The sequence below is a fragment of the Heteronotia binoei genome, chromosome 7 (assembly GCF_032191835.1).
Source record: "Heteronotia binoei isolate CCM8104 ecotype False Entrance Well chromosome 7, APGP_CSIRO_Hbin_v1, whole genome shotgun sequence".
In the NCBI taxonomy this organism is placed as follows: Eukaryota; Metazoa; Chordata; class Lepidosauria; order Squamata; family Gekkonidae; genus Heteronotia; species Heteronotia binoei.
Window position 1 is genome coordinate 7,412,557 of NC_083229.1, and position 23,729 is coordinate 7,436,285.

Below are 23,729 nucleotides of genomic sequence, written 5' to 3' on the forward strand. Positions count from 1 at the left end.
TTAAAGAAAAAAAAAAGACCAAAAAAAAAAAAACCCCTTTGACATTTTAGTAAAGAGACTGGGCAGCCTCCGAGTCCATTCGGAGTTCCGCCACACGCTCTTTGTACTGCGGAAAGCCGGGTACTTAACTCGGCTGCGATCTCGTTGACCTCGCACGTCAAATTATACCACGGGTCAAGGGGAGGGCACTCGCAGGCGGCGTTTTCATCAGCACCCAGCAGTTCTGCCAGCTCGAATCAGTGACGCCGGGCGCATTAGCGATTCACGGCACATCCAGAGTTAGCGGCATAGGCAACAATGCGCTCAGCGGTTCTATAGGGGGCTGAACGTCCTCGGAGTGTGCGTGTGGGGGAGAATCTACCACGCGCCACTGAGTGGAACAAATCGACCGCTTCCTGCCGAAACATGAGGCCACAGGAGATGGGTGGCTGCAAAACAATCAGAGTGAGAGATCTGTCTGGCCCCATTGGGGAATCCAAAGTGTGTATGTGTGTGGGGGTGGGTGCATGCTGCATTCAAATGAGATCCATGCAAAGGGGGAAGGTTGCATGTACAAGCAGCAGTTTCACACACACGCCGAAGACTGCAGATTTATACCCCACTCTTCTCTGAATCAGAGACTCAGAGTAGCTTACAATCTCCTTTATCTTCCTCCCCAACAACAGACACCCTGTGAGGCGGGTGGGGCTGAGAGGGCTCTCACAGCAGCTGCCCTTTCAAGGACAACTCCTGCGATAGCTATGGTTAACCCAAGGACATTCCAGCAGGTACGAGTGGAGGAGTGGGGAATCAAACCCGATTCACCCAGATAAGAGTCTGTACACTTAACCACTACACCAAACTGGCTCAGAAGAAGACGACGACTGCAGATTTATACCCTGCCCTTCTCTCTGAATCAGAGAGACAGAGCAGCTTACAATCTCCTTTATCTCCTTCCCCTACAACAGACACCCTGTGAGGTGTCAAGGACAACCTATGCCAGAGCTATGGCTGACCCCAGGCCATTCCTGCAGCGGCAAGTGGAGGAGTGGGGAATCAAACCCGTTTCTCCCAGACAAGAGTCTGCAGACTTAACCACTACACCAAACAGGCTCTCTGAAGCGAGCGCCTGTTAGAGAATCGACGCAATCCCACAGTTTGGATCGTTTTCGACAGCTGTCGAAACGTGAACAAAGCCAAGCCTGACTCATCAATGCAACCCCAAACACATCCTAAACAAGCGCAGCCCTAGACCGTTCAGGATACTAGGAAAGGCCAACTTCTGGTCCCCCCCACCCATTGATAATGTCACCAGCACCCAATCGGGTGCCCCCAGAAGGCTGGCACCCTAGTTTGCTTAGTGGCACGGCTGGCCCCGATCCCAGAGACTCAACAAACAGACCGCGGCGTGCTGTGCATGCTCCGAAACACACACGCTCAAACCCCTAATGCACATGGACAACTTTACTCTTCTCGGGTGCTCCTGATCCACCACAAGCCCAACGGAGGAATCCCCAAGGGAATATTGATATTTACCATACCAGCGGTCTCGGCTTCCTCCTGTCTCCCTCCTTGGGTGGGGATTCTCGCATCTGTCTCTGGCTCCTCCAGTTTGAATTGCGGGAGCTCATTTATTCTCTCCCGCAGTTTGTCGAGGAGCCCTCCGCTCCCACCCCAAAGCCCACAAATACTCTGGCCCTGAGTGCTAAACGAGGACCATGTGACTTGTAAGCATGGAAACCCCATAATGAGCTCCACATAAGCCGGGACACAATAGGAGGCCCCCGAGACGAAAAGTTGGAGAGCGCCCAGGCTTCTCAGGGGGTGGGGGAAGGGGGAGAAGAACCTCCACTTGACCGAGAGACGGAGAAGGGAACAGGGGGTAACGTAGGGAGGGGCATAAAAGATACTTGAACTTCCTGACCCATGGGGAGAAGAAGGGGGGAAGTTTTCCATTAACATGTGGACCCTGTCACTGCGTTGAAAGCCAAAGACGATTCGCTAATCTTGGCCATTATTAGACATTTAGGGAAGGGAGAAAGAAGGGATGTTTTCCTCTCTCCAGGATTCGGGAGGGAAAAAAACAAGCATATAGCAATCTGTATTTGATTTAAGAGAACTTCCCCCTCCGCCAGTGCACAGACAAATACACAAAAACGCACTGTTGCCACCACTTTGATCTCCAGGAGTATCATTGTAAACTGATGGTCACCTTTGCCTTTAGTGGCACTCTTCTAACCACACATGTACATACAGGGAGAGGAGAAGGAGGAGGAGAAGGAGAATAAAGAAGAAGGAGAAGGAAGGAAGAGGAGAAAGAAGAAGAGGAGAAGAAGATTAGATTTATACTCCACCCTTCACTACCTGAAGGAGTCTCAGATAGGCCTACAATCTCCTTCCCGAGATTGCTAGTTTGGTGTAGTGGTTAAGTGTGCGGACTGTTATTTGGGAGAACCGGGTTTGATTCCCCACTCCTCCACTTGCACCTGCTAGAGTGGCCTTGGGTCAGACATAGCTCTGGCAGAGGTTGTCCTTGAAAGCGCAGCTGCTGTGAGAGCCCTCTCCAGCCCCACCCACCTCACAGGATGTCTGTTGTGGGGAAGGGAAGGTAAAGGAGATTGTGAGCCACTCTGAGACTCTTCGGAGTGGAGGGTGGGATATAAATCCAATATCTTCATCTACCTCACAGGGTGTCTGTTGTGGGGGAGAAAGATAAAGGACATTCTGAGACTCTTCGGAGTGGAGGGTGGGATATAAATCCAATATCTTCATTTACCTCATAGGGTGTCTATTGTGGGGGGAGGAAGGTAAAGGAGATTGTGAGCCGCTCTGAGACTCTTCGGAGTGGAGGGCAGGAAATAAATCCAATATCTTCATCTACCTCACAGGGTGCCTGTTGTGGGGGGGAGGAAGGGAAAGGAGATTGTGAGCCGCTCTGAGACTCTTCGGAGTGGAGGGTGGAATATAAATCCAATATCTTCATCTACCTCACAGGGTGTCTGTTGTGGGGGAGGAAGATAAAGGAGATTGTGAGCCGCTCTGAGACTCCTGAGTGGAGGGCGGAATATAAATCCAATTTCTTCTTCTTCTTCCTCTTCTTCTTCTTCTTCTTCTTCTAATACACGCTGGGAGTATGCCAGACCTGAACTCTGAACCCCAGTGAAGACACTTTCTTAAGAAAAAAAGCAGAAACCCAGCAAGATATCCACTCCAGCTGTGCCACTAAGCAATTAATAATTGCTTCCTGCAAACGCCCCAGGAAAGGCACCCGCCTCGCCCCAATCGCTCCACATTTCGGGCTGTCAATTTTGTCAGTCCCTGCCAAGCTCATTAATCAAGCGAGCGAGTCAAAAACAAAAACAAGAATTAGCTCCTCGGTTCCTCCATCGCAAATGCGTGGGGCGGGGCGCGAGGGAGGGGGAGGGAAGGATGCGCCCACCTTAGCGGCAGGCAGTCATCTGAGACGACGGGCTTTATTAGATCAAAGAACCGTTATTAACAATGCCACTTAAATATCTATCTAAATGCAAATGAGCCCATGATGGATCTTGGGACTTCTGTGTGTGTGTGTGTGTTTTTTAACATCCATTTTGCATGTTATAAAAAGAAAGGGGGAGGGAGAAGCCAACACTTTAAATAAAAGCTCCATCTTGCCAGAAACAGGTTTTTTGGGGGGACGGGAGAGGGTCGGGGGTCATTCTGTAGAAAAACAGGTGGTGGAGCTCATTAGCATAGGTTGCCCCGCCTTCAGCCAAAAGCAACCTGATGCAAGAACGGAGAGCCCCGGGTTAGTGAGGCCTGCTTGGGCTGGCTAGAGATCCAGCCAGCCCAAGCAGGCCTCGCTTGCCTGGGGCTCTCATTTATGTTTTTATATTTATTTTATATTTATTTTATTATTTTATTTTAGTATATTTCTATTCCGCCCATTCCCCGTAGGGCTCAGGGCGGAGTACAACATATGATAAAACAATAAAATACAATAAAAACGTTTAAAAACAGACAACTCGGCAGCACTCAGCGAAGTTTACCGTACCATCACATATTGCCCAGCCTGGCCGTCTCACATCATGATATCTCATAGAGACGGCGGATGAGAATCCATTTCCTAGCACAGGTGACAGCTTCAGTTTACACCCTTTTAAAGCCTATGGCCTTGCCCCCCCTCCCCCCCGCCACACACAGTTAAAAGGCCAGCAAGCCCCCCGCCACCCAAAATCACATAAGCCTTGCCCCCGGTCGGGCCTTCTCCATTGCAGCTCCACTGCTGTGGAATCAACTCCCGGAGGAGGTACGGGCCCTGCGATGTTTAGACCAATTCCGCAGGGCCTGTAAGACCTACCTCTTCAAAATAGCCTGCACCTAATACCGAGCCAAGAAAGTGCCGCTGGACATGTTTTAATACAACTCGTAAATTGATTTAATGATGATTTTATAATTATAATTGTAATCACTATTAGGGTTGCCAAGTCCAATTCAAGAAATATCTGGGGACTTTGGGGGTGGAGCCAGGAGACACTAGGGGTGGAGCCAAGATCAAGGCTGTGACAAGCATAATTGAACTCCAAAGGGAGTTCTGGCCATCACATTTCAAGGGACGGCACACCTTTTCAATGCCTTCCTTCCCTAGGAAATAATGAAGGATAGGGGCACCTTCTTTTGGGGCTCATAGAATTGGACCCCCTGGACCAATTTTTTTGAAACTTGGGGGGTATTTTGAAGAGAGGCACTAGATACTATACTGAAAATTTGGTGCTTCTACCCCAAAAAACAGCCCCCCCAGAGCCTCAGATACCCGTGGATCAATTCCCCATGATTTTCTATGGGAATAAATCTCCATAGGGAATAATAGAGTTCCCAGAAGACATTTCCCTCCCCTCCCCCCGCTTTCTGACGACCCTGAAGCGGGGGGAGGGCCTCCAAACCGGGGGATCCCCTTCCCCCACCTGGGGATTGGCAACCCTAATCACTATGTATGGTTTTATTGTATTTACATTTATATGTTGTGATCCGCCCTGAGCCTGCCTTGGCGGGGAGGACGGGATACAAATAAAAAGTATTATTATTATTATATAAGAAGTTTGTTCTATTACTTATTTTATTATTATTTTATTACATTAAATGTCTATCCCGCCCTCTCCGCAAGCGGACTCGGGGCGGCTAACAACATCCATTCCACAAGTTAAAACCAATTAAAAAATCCCAATGAAACATATTTACAATTTTGATTAAAAAAAACAACAACAAACCATTTCATGGTGCTGTATCGCTACAGTATACAATACAAGCGAGTTCTTTCCAGACGGTGATCGCCTAGTACTCTATATGATGTCAGGTGGCAGCTCTCTCCCGGTTGGATCTCAAAGGCCTGTCGAAACAATTCGGTCTTACAGGCCCTGCGGTAAGTGGAGAGATCCCGCAGGGCCCTTATGGCCTCCGGGAGAGCATTCCACAATTGTGGTGCTGCCACCGAGAAGGCCCTAGCTCGCGTTGAACATAACCTAGCCTCCTTTGGTCCAGGGATGGACAATAGATTTTTTTGTCCCTGAACGCAGGTTTCATTTCACTGAGGATTCTCTCTATCCAGGTTTTTTTTTCCCCTTTTATAGCAGGAACTCCTTTGCATATAAGGCCACGCACCCCTGATGTAGCCACTCCTCCAAGAGCTTACAAGGCTCTTCGTGCAGGGCCTACTGCAAGCTCCAGGAGGACTGGCTACATCAGGGGTGTGTGACCTAATATGCAAATGAGTCCCTGCTACAAAAAAAGCCCTGTCTCTTTCACAATTGAACAAAGCACGTTTTGCACAGCCCGTTTGGGGCCTCCACCATTCACCCACCGAGGGGCTCTTCTGGCAATCTACAGACTTGCTTGCTTCCCCGAGGGATCTCTGGTTTTGCCCCCAAGGCTTTGGGACGGAAACCGAGCAGAGAGTCAACACAGCAGTCCCACAGAGTCAGCAGTCAGCCTTCCCCTGGGCCACCTCAGGGCTCATAAAGCGAAGCTCTTCCGCGGCGATAACAAAGAGCTTTCTCCCCGAAACAGTGGCCAATACACACACACACATACACACTGTGGCTAATAGCCACTGATGGACCTCTGCTCCATATTTTTATCTAACCCCCTCTTGAAGCTGGCTATGCTTGCGGCCGCCGCCACCTCTTGTGGCAGTGAATTCCACACGTTAATCACCCTTTGGGTGAAGAAATACTTCCTGGAGAGCCAGTTTGGTGTAGTGGTTAAGTGCGCGGACTCTTATCTGGGAGAACCGGGTTTGATTCCCCACTCCTCCACTTGCACCTGCTGGAATGGCCTTGGGTCAGCCAGAGCTCTGGCAGAGGTTGTCCTTGAAAGGGCAGCTGCTGGGAGAGCCCTCTCCAGCCCCACCCACCTCACAGGGTGTCTGTTGTGGGGGAGGAAAGGTAAAGGAGATTGTGAGCCGCTCTGAGACTCTTCGGAGTGGAGGGCAGGATATAAATCCAATATATTCATCTACCTCACAGGGTGTCTGTTGTGGGGGAGGAAGGTAAAGGAGATTGTGAGCCGCTCTGAGACTCTTCGGAGTGGAGGGTGGGATATAAATCCATATCTTCATCTACCTCACAGGATGCCTGTTGGTGGGGGGGGAGGAAGGTGAAGGAGATTGTTAGCTGCTCTAAGACTCTTCGGAGTGGAGGGCAGGATATAAATCCAATATCTTCATCTACCTCACAGGGTGTCTGTTGTGGGGGCGGGGGGAGGTAAAGGAGATTGTGAGCCGCTCTGAGACTCTTCGGAGTGGAGGGCGGGGATATAAATCAATATCTTCTTCTTCTTTTCTCGGTTCTAACCTGACTGCTCAGCAATTTCATTGAATGCCCACGAGTTCTTGTATTGCGAGAAAGGGAGAAAAGGACTTCTTTCTCTGCTTTCTCCATCCCATGCATAATCTTGTAAACCTCCAACATGTCACCCTGCAGTCGACATTTCTCCACGCTAAAGAGCCCCAAGCGTTTTAACCAGACTGCTCCAGACTGAACATTCCACGTCCCTCAGCATTTCCTCACAGAGTTTGTTCACCAGGCTCCTGATCACCCCCGTTGCTCTCTTCTGCCCCCGCTCCATTCTGGCCACATCTTTCTTGAAGTGAGGTCTCCAGAACATCACACAAGACTCCAGGTGCGGCCTGACTAACGCGGTGTACAATGGAACTACCAGCCTCTTGCAATGGGAATGGAACATGTGGCCGTTTCGTACACAGCAGCGTTAAAGGTGCATACGGAGAGGAACAGAGACATCGAAACAGCCCCGCGATCCAGCCAAGTCCACTAGCCTGTTCATACCAGCCATTTGCCTCCGACAAACCCTGCACTGACAACACCCACAGCGTTTGGCTCGCCCGAACCTCCCTCCTACTCGGTCGGCAGCCTAGACAACAGCCAGCCGTCGAACGGAGCGCTCTCTCGTCTCCGAGTTGGGAAGGACCACCAAGGTCATCTAGTCCAACCCCAGGCAACGCAAGACCCGCAACGGTTCAGAAAAGGCGACGGCTACCCTTTGCTTGTCCCTGCAATCACCTCCGCTTGATCTGAGCCAAACAGCCCCCACAATGTAGCAAGAGTTTCTGGAGTCACTAACTATAATAATAATGATATTTAATTTGTACCCCGCCCTCCCTACCGAAGCAGGCTCAGGGCGGCTCACATAGCACAACATAAAATACAACATCACAATAATAAAAGCACACTGGTTGCACGACATATTACATAATACAATTCACTCATATATTATTGCATTAAAACCATGTAATTCAAACCATCAAACTCCATTCCAAGCAAATGAGTTTGGTGCTGCAGTCTCGACGTTACTCAGCTTACAATTTTACACGACGAGTAAAGACAAAGCCAACTGAAAGAGGGCACTCTTGCAGGCCCCGCGGAACTGGGGAAGGCTCCGCAAGGCCCGCACCTCTTCTGGTAATTGGCTCCACCGGTGGGGAGCTGTGATCGAAAAGGCCCTTTCTCGTGTAGCTTTCAGTTTGGCTCCGGCCCAGGGATTGTCAATAGATTTTGCGAACCAGATCTCGGTACCCTCTGGGGAACATGTGGGGAGAGGCAGTCCCTAAGGTAGGTAGGTCCTCGGCCCTATAGGGCTTTAAAGGTAATAACCAGCACCTTGTAACAAATCCGGTACACAACTAGTTCTGGCTACCGGTGGCTCTTCAGCTCCAGTGATGCTATGAAAATTCAGTTCCACTTTCCTATGCGATTCAAGGGCTAATTAACTCCCGAGCAAGCTTACACATTGCATGCATACTTGGAAAACATTTTTACACCCATGTGGCTGAAATGCACCATGGGAAAACAGTCAAGGGGTGAACCCATCAAAGCCCGCTGGACTTACACATCCGTGTCGTCCCAGAGGATGCAGGTCTGGTTGACGGTTCCCTGCCGGAAGAAGAAAAAAAGAAGAAGAGAAGAGGATTGAGACAGAGTTGACTGTGAGATGGCCAACAGATCCCCATCAACAGCAACGTCCCCTCTGAGCTACAGAGTCTTGTGAGCAAGAATTCTGCTTTGTGAGTTACTGGCATTAAGGTTGTGGGCTGCTGCATCAATGATGGTGCTCTGGGGCCATTTTTCCGGAGCGAAGACAAAAATGTGTGAGCTGGAGGCTAAAAATCGGTTAGCTGGCTCACGCTGACTCAGCTTAGAGGGAACGCTGATCTACAGGCATGCGACACCAGGGCTTTTTTGTAGCAGGAACTCCTGTGCATATCAGGCCGCACTCCCTGATGTAGCCAATCCTCCTGGAGCTTCCAGTAGGCCCTGTATGAAGAGCCCTGGAAGCTCTTGGAGGATTGGCTCCAGCAGGCGTGCATGGCCTAATAGGCAAAGGAGCTCCTGCTGCTGCAAAAGAAAAAGCCCTGTGCAATAAACAAACTCAAGACAGATTCATCCAGTAGCCTGTTAGAGACCAACGTGATCTTCAGAAGAAAAGAACAAGAGTCCAGGAACACCTTAAAAGCTAGCAAAATTTGTGCCAGGGGATGAGCATTCGTGAGTCACTAGCTCACTCCTCCAGATACCTTCTCAGGGCATGAACTTCCCAGAGCCCAAACTCCCTTCACCAGATACAAGACTTCATCTTAAGAATGTAAGAACCTAAGAGAAGCCATTCTGGATCAGGCCAATGGTTAGACTTGCCAATCCCCAGGTCCCAGCGGGGGTTCTTCTGTTTTCCCAGGCTCCTTCCCACCCCCAGTCAGTTGGCCGGCGGGGGGAAGCCCCGCCCCCACAGCCACCATGTAACTTTCCACCTCCAGAGGCTTCAGTCTCCGATTGGAAAGGCTTCCTCTTGGGATGGGGTGTCTGTGTTACTTGGAAGAAGTTGGCTGCAACTCGTGAGTAGAGAGGCCAATCCCTCGCTTCAGAGTTGCCAGAAAACTTATTCCAGTTATTCCAGCATGCTCTACCTCTAATTTTCAACATATGCTCAACACAACTTCCTTTTTTCACACTCACAATTAGTCAACAGAGTTGGTTTGACAAAGACATATGATGAGCTGGAGGGGGAGGAGAGGGGAGGAACGTCTGCTGAGCACTTCATTATTCCCTATGTGGAGATTGATTCTCATAGGGTATAATGGGGAATTGAGCTGGAGGTTTCGGGGGCTCTGGGGGAGCTGTTGTTTAAGGTAGAGGCACCAAATTTTCAGTATAGTATCTAGTGCCTCTCTCCAAAGTACCCTCCAAGTTTCAAAACGATTGGACCAGGGGGTCCAATTCTATGAGCTCCAAAAGAAGGTGCCCCTATCCTTCATTATTTCCTATGGAAGGAAGACATTTAAAAAGGTGTGCTGCCCCTTTAAATGCGATGGCCAGAACTCCCTTGGAGTTCAATTATGCTTGTCACACCCTTGTTCCTGATTCCACCCCCAATGTCTCCTGGCTCCACTTCCAAAGTCCCCAGATATTTCTTGAATTGGACTTGGCAGCCCTACCAATGGCCCATCTAGTCCAACACTCTGTGTCACACAGTGGCCAAAGAAACCAGGGGCCATCAGGAGGTCCACCAGTGGGGCAAGAACTCCAGAAGCCCTCCCACTGTCACGACCCCCCCCCCAGCACCAAGAAGACAGAGCATCACTATCACAGACATAGTTCCATCTATAAGAACATTAAGAGAAGCCATGTTGGATCAGGCCAATGGCCCATCCAGTTCAACACTCTGTGTCACACAGTAGCCAAAGAAACCAGGGGCCATCAGGAGGTCCACCAGTGGGGCCAGGACACTAGAAGCCCTCCCACTGTTGCCGCTTTCAAGCACCAAGAATACATAACATCAATTGCCCCAAACAGAGAGTTCCAACAATATGCTGTGGCTAATAGCCACTGATGGACCGCTTAGATTTGATCTTAGATTTGAGCCCACCTTAGAGACCAACATGCTTTGCAGCGTTTATGCTTTCAGGAGTCAAAGTTCCCCCAATCTAGCTCTTCTACGCGAACCAACGTAGTTACCCTCCCATAAATCAAGATGGTTTACTAAAAGTTTTGATCTCAATTGGGGCTTTTTTTTTTTTGCAGAAGAAGAAAAAGGAATGCCAGTCGACCATCAGTTACTGACCCGCCGCCTCGCCGGCGCGGGGATTCAGGGGTTAGCTTTACAGTGGCTTTCCTCTTTCCTCGAAGGTCGGGGACAAAGGGTCGCGATTGGGGGTGAACTATCCCGGAGGCGCACGCTTGATTGCGGAGTGCCTCAGGGGGCGGTTCTCTCCCCGATGTTATTTAACATCTATATGCGTCCCCTTGCCCAGATTGCCTGAAGGTATGGGCTGGGTTGTCACCAGTACGCTGATGACACCCAGCTCTATCTACTTATGGACGGCCGATTGGTCTCCGCCCCAGAAAATCTAGACCGGGCACTACAGGAAGTGGCTGGATGGCTCAGACTGAGCGGGCTGAAGCTAAATCCAGCGAAGACAGAGGTCCTTTGCTTGGGTCGTCGGGGTCCGGGGAGGGAAATCCCCCTTCCAGCTTTTGAGGGTGCGCCGCTGACGGTGGCGGACAGGGTCAAAAGCCTGGGGGTACTATTGGAGTCCTCCTTAATGATGGAGACTCAGATAGCAGCCACTGCCAAGTCCGCTTTTTTTCATCTTAGGTGGGCAAGGCAGTTGGCCCCCTTCCTGGAGCGCGACGATCTAGCAACAGTGATCCATGCCACGGTCACCTCGAGGTTGGACTACTGCAATGCTCTCTACATGGGGCTGCCTTTGTGCCGAACCCGGAAGCTACAGCTAGTACAGAATGCCGCGGCCCGGCTGTTGTTACGACTCCCAAGAAGGGAGCACATCCGGCCAGGGCTCCGGGATCTGCACTGGCTGCCAGTAGTTTACCGAGTCCGGTACAAGGTGCTGGTTATTACCTTTAAAGCCCTATATGGCCTAGGACCTGCCTACCTGAAGGACCGTCTCTCCCCACATGTGCCCCAGAGAGTACTGAGATCGGGAACTCGAAATCTCCTAGTTATCCCCGGGCCAAAAGAAGCCCACTTAAAATCCACCAGGGACCGGGCCTTTTCTGTGGCGGCCCCCTCCTGGTGGAACCAGTTGCCGGAGGAGGTGAGGGCCCTGCGGGACCTTGCCCAGTTCCGCAGGGCCTGTAAGACAACCCTCTTCCGGCTGGCCTATGACTAGCTGGTACAAGAAATCCAGGTGTAGTTATATTAGAAGTTGCTGTCCCTAATGTTTTAAATGGTTTAAATGTCTTATAATTTTAAATATTTTATAATTTTAAATGTATTAATTAATTTTAACTGTTTTATGCTTAAATGTTATTATGTGGAATTTTATGCTGTGAGCTGCCCTGAGCCACTTGTTGGGAAGGGCGGGATATAAATAAATAAATAAATAAATAAATAAATGCCCTTCTCTCTGAATCAGAGACTCAGAGCGGCTCACAATCTCTTTTATCTCCCTCCCCCCACAACAGACACCCTGTGAGATGGATGGGGCTGGAGAGGGCTCTCACAGCAGCTGCCCTTACAAGGACAACCTCTGTCAGAGCTCTGGCTGACCCAAGGCCATTCCAGCAGGTGCAAGTGGAGGAGTGGGGAATCAAACCCGGTTCTCCCAGATAAGAGAGCTATGGCTGACCCAAGGCTATTCCAGCAGGTACAAGTGGAGGAGTGGGGAATCAAACCCGGTTCTCCCAGATAAGAGAGCTCTGGCTGACCCAAGGCCATTCCAGCAGCTGCAAGTGGAGGAGTAGTGAATCAAACCCGGTTCTCCCAGATAAGAGTCCGCACACTTAACCTCTACACCAAACTGGCTCTCCAGCTGGAACTCCTTTGCATATTAGGCGACACACACCCTGATGTAGCCAATCCTCCAAGAGCTTACAAAAGGCTTTGTAAGAAGAGCCCTGTAAGCTCCAGCAGGATTGGCTACATCAAGGGGGTGTGGCCTAATATGCAAAGGAATTCCTGCTCCAAAAAAAGCCCTGACCTCAAGATACTTTGCTAATGGCATCCACCTTCGCCGCTGTGTTCAGAGGCGACAGATGGGAAGTGACGGATGGGATGAAAGTCAATGCAATCAGACTTCAAGTTCAGGTTTTGATACAGTATTGTGCTGTCACTGGGTCAGGTGGGGGTGCCCAATTTGGCACCCTCAGAAGGCCTTAATAGCAGAAATGTCAGGGTGAAACTATACTATCAGAACATTTACTACAGGCGAACCCACTCCGTCTTTACGAAGAATGAACTAGAGCCTTGCGAGAAAGAGACAGGATTTTTGGGTTCCACTGAAAAGCTGTCAGTCTCAAAAAAGGCAATGAATACATTTGAGACCGGCTAACGTGAACTGGCTTTATGTGGATGGACTTATTTGTTATCCTGCACCTCTTTGAGGCAAGAGTGGACTGACCGTGCAGAACTGTGAAGTGGGATAATTTGCTTGTTGAAGTACCTGCGTGCAATCTGAACGCAAGAATTCATTACGGACCGTTTTCTCATGATTTTTGGTTCGTGAGTCAAAAGCAGACTCTTAACCTTTAAAAGGCGGCCTGCATGCACTTTAAAAAGTGCCTGTGTGCACTTGGATTTATTTCTTCTTACGCAGACTGTTTGAATTCATTTTAGGGCAGCCTGTTTGTCTAAGTGCCTACGTGCGCTCTTGTGCTTCGTATTGCGACCTGTTTAAAGGTAGAAGCTTTGGATTATTAAAATGCCTTTGGTGCACCTTTATATTGTTCATCTTAGATTATTTAGAAGTAGAATCTACTCAGAAGTGGAGGCCACAAGGTATAAGAACATAAGAGAAGCCATGTTGGATCAGGCCAATGGCCCATCCAGTCCAACACTCTGTCACACAGTAGCCAATATACGTGTGTGTGTGTGTGTGTGTTTGTATATATATATACACACACTAGGGTTGCCAATCCCCAGGTGGGGGCAGGGGATCCCCCGGTTTGGAGACCCTCCCCCCGCTTCAGGGTTGTCAGAAAGCGGGGGGAGGGGAGGGAAATGTCTCCTGGGAACTCTATTATTCCCTGTGGAGATTTATCCCCATAGAAAATCATGGAGAATTGATCCACGGGTATCTTGGGCTCTGGGGGGGCTATTTTGGGGGCTAGAGGCACCAATTTTTTCACCAATTTAGCATCTAGTGCCTCTCCCCAAAATACCCCCCAAGTTTCAAAAAGATTGGACCAGGCGGTCCAATTCTATGAGCCCCAAAAGAGGGTGCCCCATCCTTCATTATTTCCTATGGAAGGAAGGCATTGAAAAGGTGTGCCGTCCCTTTAAATGTGATGGCCAGAATTCCCTTTGGAGTTCAATTATGCTTAACACAGCCTTGATCTTGGCTCCACCCCTAATGTCTCCTGGCTCCATCCCCAAAGTTTCCTGACTCCACCCCCAAAGTCCCCAGATATTTCTTGAATTGGACTTGGCAACCCTAACACACACGCACACACACACACACACACAAACATATACTGTGGCTAATAGCCACTGATGGACCTCTGCTCCATATTTTTATCCAATCCCCTCTTAAAGCTGGCTATGCTTGTAGCTGCCACCACCTCCTGTGGCAGTGAATTCCACATGTTAATCACCCTTTGGGTGAAGAAGTACTTCCTTTTATCTGTTTTAACCTGACTTTTATCGGTTTTAACCTAGGTTTTTCCTATCATATATCTTCCCCTGTAATATATGTCCTGATAGTATAGTTTCACCCTGACGTTTCTTCTATTAATGGTTTTGCTTAAACTTAGGGAGCCCCTTTTTTTCTACGGTACTCCCAGAAGGCCAGAACTCTTGGCATTCACCTAATTTACCTAGGGGCAGGGCTGGCCGTGGGTTTTCTCCCGGCTCTGGGATTTATTTATTTATTATATTTATATCCCACCCTCCCCTATCGGGCTCAGGGCGGTTATCCTCTCTTGGGGAGGAAGGGGGGGGGGAGGAATACCTTGCTTCAAAGGAAGTTCTAGCTCTCTAGTTCTAGCTCTCTCCTTCCTTTCCCAAGGGGGGGGGGGAGCCTCAGCCAATAGAAGGAAGAGAGGTTTCCCAGACCCCAAATCCCCTCACCAGATACAAGAAATTCAGAGCCAAGGGTCTTTGGTCTCCCTCATGGGAGAGATTCTTATTTTTTTTTAATTCATTTCTTAGGAGAACAAGGTTAACATTTCTGGTCACCCTTCCAGGCTATTCCCCTTCATGCTCAGCAGACACTTACGTTGTACAAGTGGGAGAATTCGATCTCGAGCGGAGTGAGGAGGGATCGGGGCGCCGGCTTCACCGTCACAGAAAGGACTCTGGAATTTAGAACGGTGGTGTTCCTAAGACAGAAGAAAAGAAACACACGTGAATGGGAAGAAAAGAGGGAGAGGGAGACGCAGGGCTACAATCGGGAGAGAAGGACCTCCTGGCATCTGTTGTGTTACATATGGCTCCTCTCCATGTCTCACCTGGCAGGAGAAAGGCAGATGCATGCTGGGAGCGCCATGTCTAAGTATGGTTGCCAACTTCCCCACTATGGTTTGGGGGTTGGGCTAGATGACCCTAGAGGTCCCTTCCAGCTCTATGGTTCTATAAGAACATAAGAGAAGCCATGTTGGATCAGGCCAATGGCCCATCCAGTCCAACACTCTGTATCACACAGGGGCCAATAATTTATATATACACACACACATATATATACACACTGTGGCTAATAGTCACTGATGGACCTCTGCTCCATATTTTTATCTAACCCCCTCTTGAAGCTGGCTATGCTTGTAGCCGCCGCCACCTCCTGTGGCAGTGAATTCCACATGTTAATCACCCTTTGGGTGAAGAAGTACTTCCTTTTATCTGTTTTAGCCTGACTGCTCAGCAATTTCATCAAATGCCCACGAGTTCTTGTATTGTGAGAAAGGGAGAAAAGTACTTATTTCTCTACTTCTCCATCCCATGCATTATCTTGTAAACCTCTATCATGTCACCCCGCAGTCAACGTTTCTCCAAGCTAAAGAGTCCCAAGCATTTTAACCTTTCTTCGCGGGGAAAGTGTTCCAACTCTTTAATCATTCTAGTTGCCTTTTTCTGGACTTTTTCCAATGCTATAATATCCTTTTTGAGGTGCGGAGACAAGAATCGCACACAGTATTCCAAACGAGACCGCACCATCGATTTATACAGGGGCATTATGATACTGGCTGATTTGTTTTCAGTTCCCTTCCTAATAATTCCCAGCATGGCGTTGGCCTTTTTTATTGCAATTGCACACTTTCTTGACATTTTCAGTGAGTTCTCTACCATGACCCCAAGATCTCTCTCTTGGTCAGTCTCTGCCAGTTCACAACCATCAACTTGTATTTGTAGCTGGGATTCTTGGCCCCAGTGTGCATTACTTTGCACTTGGCCACATTGAACCTCATCTGCCACGTGATAATTCTATATGATTCTCTGATTCCAGGTAGGATTCCCGAAATTACACTTGATCTCTAGACTAGGGGTGTTGAACTCATTCGTTATGAGGGCTGGGTCCAACATAAATGAGACCTTTTTGGGCCCGGCCATGCGTGTCATAAAATGTAATGCCAGGTAGCAGAAATAGAAACTTTATAAAGGACACAAACACAAATATTTTTATATATGTAAAACTTAAAATAAAACATGCTTAAAACATTAGCACTTCTTGGTCTTAAAGGTGCTTTCTTTGTATCTCACCCGTGCCATCCAAGCTCTCTCAATCACACAGCAGAGCTACTGAGCCAAGCCTCTCTTCCTTCTATTGGCTGAGGCTCCAGCCTGTCAAGGTCATCCTGGATCCAGTTTCTGTCTTCCACTGTATTTGCAACCCCTCCCAATGTAGTATCATCGGCAAATTTAATAAGCATTCCCTCTATTCCTTCATCCAAATCATTGATAAAGATGTTTGAACAAAACAGGTCCCAGGACAGATCTTTGAGGCACTCCACTTGTCACTCCTCTCCAAGAGGATGAGGAACCATTCACAAGCACTCTTGGGGTGCGATCTAACCCCCTCTTGAAGCTGGCTATGCTTGTTGCTGCCACCACCTCCTGTGGCAGTGAATTCCACATGTTAATCACCCTGTGGAGCCCCTTAGGCGGTCAAAATGCTGGGGGGCTTCTGGCAAATTATCTATAGCAGGGGTGGCCAGCGGTAGCTCTCCAGGTGTTTATTGCCTACAACTCCCATCAGCCCAGCCATTGGCCATGCTGGCTGGGGCTGATGGGAGTTGTAGGCAAAAAAAAAAACCTTCTAGAGAGCTACCGTTGGCCACCCCTGATCTATAATATAATGAGTTCAACGCCAGGAAGAGGCGAGGTGGTAGCGATCATAGCTCTTTTATTAGGTACAGCATAGTATAGGGCTGCACTCTGAAGACTGGGGAAGTGGGCCGACGGGGCCAACTATATACAACAAAGGGTTCCTGTGCAACCACGTTATTGGATCATTCAAACCAGCAGGGGGCCCGTGATTGGTGCAGGGCAAGCAAGGATTTGGATCCTCCCGCCCATTGTTCCAGAGTGCCCACGCTCAGGCCTTCAGGCTCCGATGAGCCAGGCAGGAACGCCATTGATAGCCATACTTTAGTTCACGTACACAACATTATCTCAGAGTCTGAGTGCCCGTCCTGCCACCTGCAGCCCCCTTCTCAAAAGCCTCTTTGACAAAACTGTGGGGGAGAGGCAGAGAGAGGCAAACTTGGCGACGACGCCAGCAGCAGCCGCACCAGGCCAGTCGGGCAAAGAGCAGAGAGCCAGTTTGGTGTAGTGGTGAAGTATGCAGACTCTTATCTGGGAGAACCAGGTTTCATTCCCCATTCCACCACTTGCAGCTGCTGGAATGGCCTTGGGTCAGCCAGAGCTCTCTTATCTGGGAGAACCCGGTTTGATTCCCCACTCCTCCACTTGCAGCTGCAGGAATGGCCTTGGGTCAGTTAGAGCTCTCTTATCTAGGAGAACCGGGTTTGATTCCCCACTCCTCCACTTGCAGCTGCAGGAATGGCCTTGGGTCAGTTAGAGCTCTCTTATCTAGGAGAACCGGGTTTGATTCCCCAGTCCTCCACTTGCACCTGCTGGAATGGCCTTGGGTCAGCCAGAGTTCTCGAAGGAGTTGTCCTTGAAAGGGCAGCTACTGGGAGAGCCCTCTCCAGCCCCACCCACCTCACAGGGTGTCTGTTGTGCGGGAGGAAGGTAAAGGAAATTATGAGCCACTCTGAGACTCTTGAGTGGAGGGCGGAATATAAATCCAATGTCTTCTTCTTCTTCCTCAGTCGCTGGCTGCTCATGCAGGCTGGGAGGGCTGCAAGCGGAGGGGAAACAGTGGGGGAGCCATCCCAGGGCCCCTAAAGCCATGGGGGCCCATAGGCCAGGGCCTACTTAGGGTTGCCAACTCCAATTCAAGAAATATCTGGGGACTTTGGGGGTGGATCCAGGAGACATTAGGGGTGGAGCCAAGATCAAGGCTGTGACAAGCATAACTGAACTCCAAAGGGAGTTCTGGCCATCACATTTAAAGGGACGGCACACCATTTCAATGCCTTCCTTCCATAGGAAATAATGAAGGATAGGGGCACCTTCTTTTGGAGCTCATAGAATTGGACCCCCCTGGTCCAATCTTGTTGAAACTTGGTGGGTATTTTGGGGAGAGGCACTAGATGCTATACTGAAAATTTGCTGCCTCTACCCCCAAAAAACAGCCCCCCCAGAGCCCCAGATACCCGTGGATCAATTCTCCATGATTTTATATGGGAACAAATCTCCATAGGGAATAATAGAGTTCCCAGCAGACATTTCTCCCTCCCTCCCCCTGCTTTCTGACAATCCTGAAGTGGGGGGAGGGTCTCTAAAGCAGGGGATCCCCTGCCCTCACCTGGGGATTGGCAACCCACGGCCTACTTGGCCTAATTGTTAATATCCAGACCTGACCACAGCCTGTGGATCGTGTCTTGTTGAGCTCTAAGGTGCTGCTGATCAAAAGTAACAGGTGAATGCAGCCTTGGAAGACGATGACTGCAGATTTATACCCCACCCTTCCCTCTGAATCAGAGACTCAGAGCGGCTCACAATCTCCCGGATCTTTTCCCCCACAACAGACATCCTGTGAGGTGGGTGGGGCTGAGAGAGCTCTGACAGAAGCTGCCCTTCGAAGGACGACTCCTACGAGAGCTCTGGCTGACCCAAGGCCAGTCCAGCAGCTGCAAGTGGAGGAGTGGGGAATCAAACCCACTTCTCCCAGCGAAGACTCCGCGCGCTTCACCCCTACACCAAACCGGCCGTGTGTTTGCGGATGGGCTGACCCCCAAACTAGCTCTCAGCTTTTCGGTTTAGGTTTATTCGATTTATATCCCGCCCTCCCCGCTAGGCTTCCCAACCCTCCCGCTCTGGCGGGAGTCCCCAGGGTTTGCAGCCTCATCTCCCGGTCTTCAAGAAGTGGGAAGCGGGGGGTGGGGGGTGGAGGGGGGGGAGAACATACCTGTAGACTTCATTATAGAGCTCCTGAGCCGTTTATAAAATGTCTGCCCCTTTAAGGCTGGGCAGGGAGCAGGAAGGGCTTGGGAGAACAGCCCCACCCTTTCTTTTGCTTTCACTTTCACAGCAAGAGTTCTCCCAAAGAAGATCTGGTAAGTGTGTGTGTGTGTGTGTGTGTGTGTGTGTGAGGGAGGGGGCAGGGGATTCCCTGGTTTGGAGGCCCTCCCCCCTTTTAGAAAGCGTGGGGGGGGAGGGAAATGTCTACTGGGCATTCTATTATTCCCTATGGAGAACGATTCCCATAGGGAATAATAGGGAATTCATCCGTTGGTATTGGGGGCTCTGGGGGGGGCTATTTTTTGAGGTAGAGGCACCAAATTTTTAGTATAACATCTAGTGCCTCTCCCCAAAATACCCCCCAAGTTTCAAAACGATTGGATTAGGGGGTCCAATTCTATGAGCCCCAAAAGATGGTGCCCCTATACTTCATTATTTCCTATGGAAGAAAGGAATTTTAAAAGGTGTGCTGTCCCTTTAAATGTGATGGCCAGAACTCCCTTGGAGTTCAATTATGCTTGTCACATCCTTGTTCTTGGCTCCACCCCCAATGTCTCCTGGCTCCACCCCCAAAGTCTCCTGGCTCCACCCCCAAAGTCCCCAGATTTTTCTTTAATTGGACTTGGCAACCCTACTCCCCGCCAAAGCAGCCTCAGGCTTTTAATGGAGACAACAAATTCAGCAGCTGGCGGAGTGCAATTCCGCCACGCACGTGCAACCGTTCAAACCACCTTTCCGGCATAATCCCACAACAGGGGGTATTGGGACGCATCATTTCCCCCCCCCCCCCCTTTCGCTAACCTCTCTGCAGTCTCCAGCCCAGCCCTCCACCTCCCTCTTCCTGCAGGTGCTCAGAACTATAACTGGCCAGGGAAGAAGGCCCAGCACTTTCGGGAAACGGTTCTCACGCCAATCAGTGCAGAACGGATTTGGAAGGTGCCAGAGGGGAAGCTTAATTTACTGCTTCGCTACAGGCCAGGCTGGGGAGAGGGGGAGAGGCAAAGGAAAGTAAGATGTCGGGGAGAAAGCTCTTTGTTATCGCTGCGGAAGAGCTTCGCTTTATGAGCCCTGACTGCTGACTCTGTGGGACCGCTGTGTTGACTCTTTGCTCGGTTTCCGTCCCAAAGCCTTGGGGGAAAACCCAGAGACCCCTCGGAGAAGCCAGCAAGTCTGTGGATTAGGGTTGCCAATCCCCAGGTGGGGGCAGGGGATCCCCCGGTTTGGAAGCTCTCCTCCCGCTTCAGGGGTCGTCAGAAAGCGGGGGGAGGGGACGGAAATGTCTTCTGGAAACTCTATTATTCCCTATGGAGATTTATTCCCATGGAAAATCATGGGGGGGGGAGGTAAAGGAGATTGTGAGCCGCTCTGAGACTCTTCGGAGTGGAGGGCAGGATATAAATCCAATATCTTCATCTACCTCACAGGGTGTCTGTTGTGGGGGGGGGGGGAAGGTAAAGGAGATTGTGAGCCGCTCTGAGACTCTTCGGAGTGGAGGGCGGGATATAAATGCAATATCTTCTTCAGTTTGGTGGCTGAATCAGATCCCCAGAGGGCTCCTATCAGGCCTCCGGGCAACTGGCTGTCATCTGCTTCCTTCTCCTTCTCTCTTACTTCCCTCTGCCTCACAGCTTGCTTTGCAAGGCTTCCTCAATTCCACAGGAACTACAGAGCAAAACCCCTATTTTCTCTATTGGCTGAGGCTCCTCCCTTGGGGAGGAAGGGGGGGGAGGAATAGCTTGCTTTGCCAGGCTCTCTCAATCACACAGCAGAGCTGCTGAGCCAAGCCTCTCTTCCTTCTATTTGCTGAGGCTCCTCCCCCTCCTGGTCCCCTGGGGAAGGAAGGAAAGAGCCGGAGCTTCCTTTGCGCAGTTCCCTGGATCCCATGGGAGAAAGCCAAAGAAAGCATCTTTAAGACTAATGGGTGCTCGAATTTTAAGCATGTTTTAAGTTTTCAAAAATATATATATCTGTGCTTGTGTTCTGTATAAAATTTATATCTCCGCTACCTAATCTTAAATAGGTGCACACATGGCCCACCTCAACATGGCCCGGCCCAACAAGGTCTCATTTATGTCAAATCCGGCCCTCATAACAAATGAGTTTGACACCCCTGCTCTGTCTCTGAAATAGCCTGCTTCTCATTGCCAACCTGGACTTCCCTAGTGGTAGGGTTGCCAAGTCCAATTCAAGAAATATCTGCGGACTTTGGGGGTGGAGCCAGGAGACATTAGGGGTGGAGCCAAGATCAAGGCTGTGACAAGCATCATTGAACAGCAAAGGGAGTTCTGGCCATCGCATTTAAAGGGACGGCACACCTTTTCGATGCCTTCCTTCCACAGCAAATAAGAAGGATAGGGGCACCTTCTTTTGGGGCTCATAGAATCGGACCCCCTGTTCCAATCTGTTTGAGACTTGGGGATATTTTGGGGAGAGTCACTAGATGCTATACTGAAAATTTGGTGCTTCTACCCCAAAAAACAGCCCTCCCAGAGCCCCAGATACCCGCGGATCAATTCTCCATGATTTTCTATGGGAATAAATCTCCATAGGGAATAATAGAGTTCCCAGAAGACATTTCCCTCCTCCCCTCCCGCTTTCTGATGACCCTGAAGTGGGGGGAAGGCCTCCAAACTGGGGGATCCCCTGCCCCCACCTGGGGATTGGCAACCCTACCTAGTGGTCTCCCATCCAAGACCTGCCCCTGGTTAGCTACCAAACTCTGACGAGATTAGGTTAGTTTGGGCTACCAGCGCTGTGACAACCACTCCAAACAGGCCACCTTCCACACGTCCCCTTCCACAGATAATTGTCCATACCTCTGAAGGGAAAGGATCCCAGCCAGGTTGCGGTACAGTACGGTTCCCACCACGAAGACAGCGGAGTCATCTGTCTCTGCAAAGAAGCAAGAAGGTAAGCAAGCAACGCAGTCAGAAGAAGAGGACCGTAGATTTATACCCGCACTTCTCTCTGAATCAGAGTCTCAGAGTGGCTCACAATCTCCTTTACCTTCCTCCCCCCCACAGCAGACACCCTGTGAGATAGATGAAGATATTGGATTTATATCCCACCCTCCACTCCGAAGAGTCTCAGAGCAGGATTGAGCCTGGGACCTTCTGCTTCCCAAGCAGATGCTGTACCACTGAGCCACTACCCCTTCCCTCCTCAGAAAACAATATCCAGGGGTTCTTCTGTAGCAGGAACTCCTTTGCTTATTAGGTCACACCCACCTGATATGGCCAGTCCTCCAAGAGCTTACAGTAGGCCCTGTACAAAGAGCCCTGTAAGCTCTTAGAGGATTGGCTACATAAGGGGTGTGTGGCCTAATATGCAAAGGAGCTGTTGCTAGAATTCCAAGCTCTTAGAGGATTGGCTACATCAGGGGTGTGTGGCCTAATAAGCAAAGAAGCGCCTGCTAGAATTCCAAGCTCTTAGAGGATTGGCTACATCAGGGGTGTGTGGCCTAATATGCAAAGGAGTCCTTGCTACAAAAAAGCCCTGCCTTCCAGAGGGTCTTGTTTCAAAATGCTGTGATCCTATTAAATTATTTGTTAGACATTTTCATGGAGAAACTGGAAAGAAAGAGAAGCGGAACTCAGGGCAGAGCAAATCTGTGGAACAGAGCAGGAGAAATCTTTTTTGCGCCTACTGGAGAGGAAGCGGATTGAATGAATGTAGGGGACACTGAATGCAATCCTAACCGCACTTTCCGGGGAGTAAAACTCCCCGGAAGAAAACAAGGTTTGCTTCCGAGGAGACCAGTTTAGGATCACTCCTGTTATCTCCATGCACCTTATTTATTTCTATTCCGCCCTTTCCCAGGCGGGTTCAGGGCGGATTACAAGCCAATAAAATCAAGCAAATACAATACAATAAACTAATAAAACACAATTAGAACAGCAACACAACACGTTTTAAATACTTAGAATGTAGGAAACATGTAGCATGTTGGGTAATCTGGGATCTGATCTGTTGCCAACAGCATAAGTGGATGGTTGCAGTTAAAGATGAATATGAAGCAGGAAAATGCAGTTCAGTTTGGGATTTGGGGCCAAACCATGAACCGGACCATGAACGGAACCAGGAGGTTCATTCTCCAACTGAATTGGTTCATGGTTCATGGCCTCGCAAACCCCGTTGAAATGGACCATTGTCCTTTTCAATGGGGTTTGCAGAAGGGCCAATAAACAGCTGAGCGCCGGGGAGTGAGCTGCTCCCCGCCACTCAGCTGTTTCAGACTTTCTTGTTGAGTCCCTTAAAAGTTTAAAGGGGCTGCACAAGACAGCCTGAAACAGCTGAGTGGTGGGGAGCAAAAGTTTAAAGGGGCTGCACAAGACAGCCCGAAACAGCTGTGTGGTGGGGAGCACCACCCCACCACTCAGCTGTTTTCTGTGGCTTTGAGGGGAGCAGAAAGCAGGGGTTTAAAGGGACTCAGAATCCCTTTAAGCCCCTGCCTTTCTACTCAGTCCATAAATCACCACTATTTTAAAAGTTGGTGGAAGTTCTTGATGGTAGACCTGTCACAAACTTCTGCTCACAAACCAGGAACAGGGCAAGAGTTGTGAGAAATTTCGCTTCGTGGTTTGGTTCCTGTCCATCATTAATTACTTTGGTTTGAAGCATATCCCACAAACCTGTGAGGCATAGCCCTTCCTTCTCTGCATAGGCTCAGTTTAAAATGGATCATGAGGTTGGCGATTGGGTGTACGATGATGCTGGTTTGAATTTCA

The 23,729-nt window shown here is 49.7% G+C and overlaps 1 protein-coding gene across 1 annotated transcript in view; it reads right to left on the reverse strand.

Moving 5' to 3' along the window:
- LOC132574833 (adhesion G protein-coupled receptor B1-like) overlaps positions 1-23,729 on the reverse strand; it is a 249,685-nt gene that overhangs the window by 47,760 nt on the left and 178,196 nt on the right. The window contains exons 14-16 of the mRNA XM_060243064.1: positions 21,819-21,894; positions 14,699-14,801; positions 8,359-8,402 (exon numbers count right to left, since the gene is read on the reverse strand). Of these exons, the coding sequence (XP_060099047.1) occupies positions 8,359-8,402; positions 14,699-14,801; positions 21,819-21,894 (223 nt within the window). The remainder of the gene's footprint in view (positions 1-8,358; positions 8,403-14,698; positions 14,802-21,818; positions 21,895-23,729) is intronic.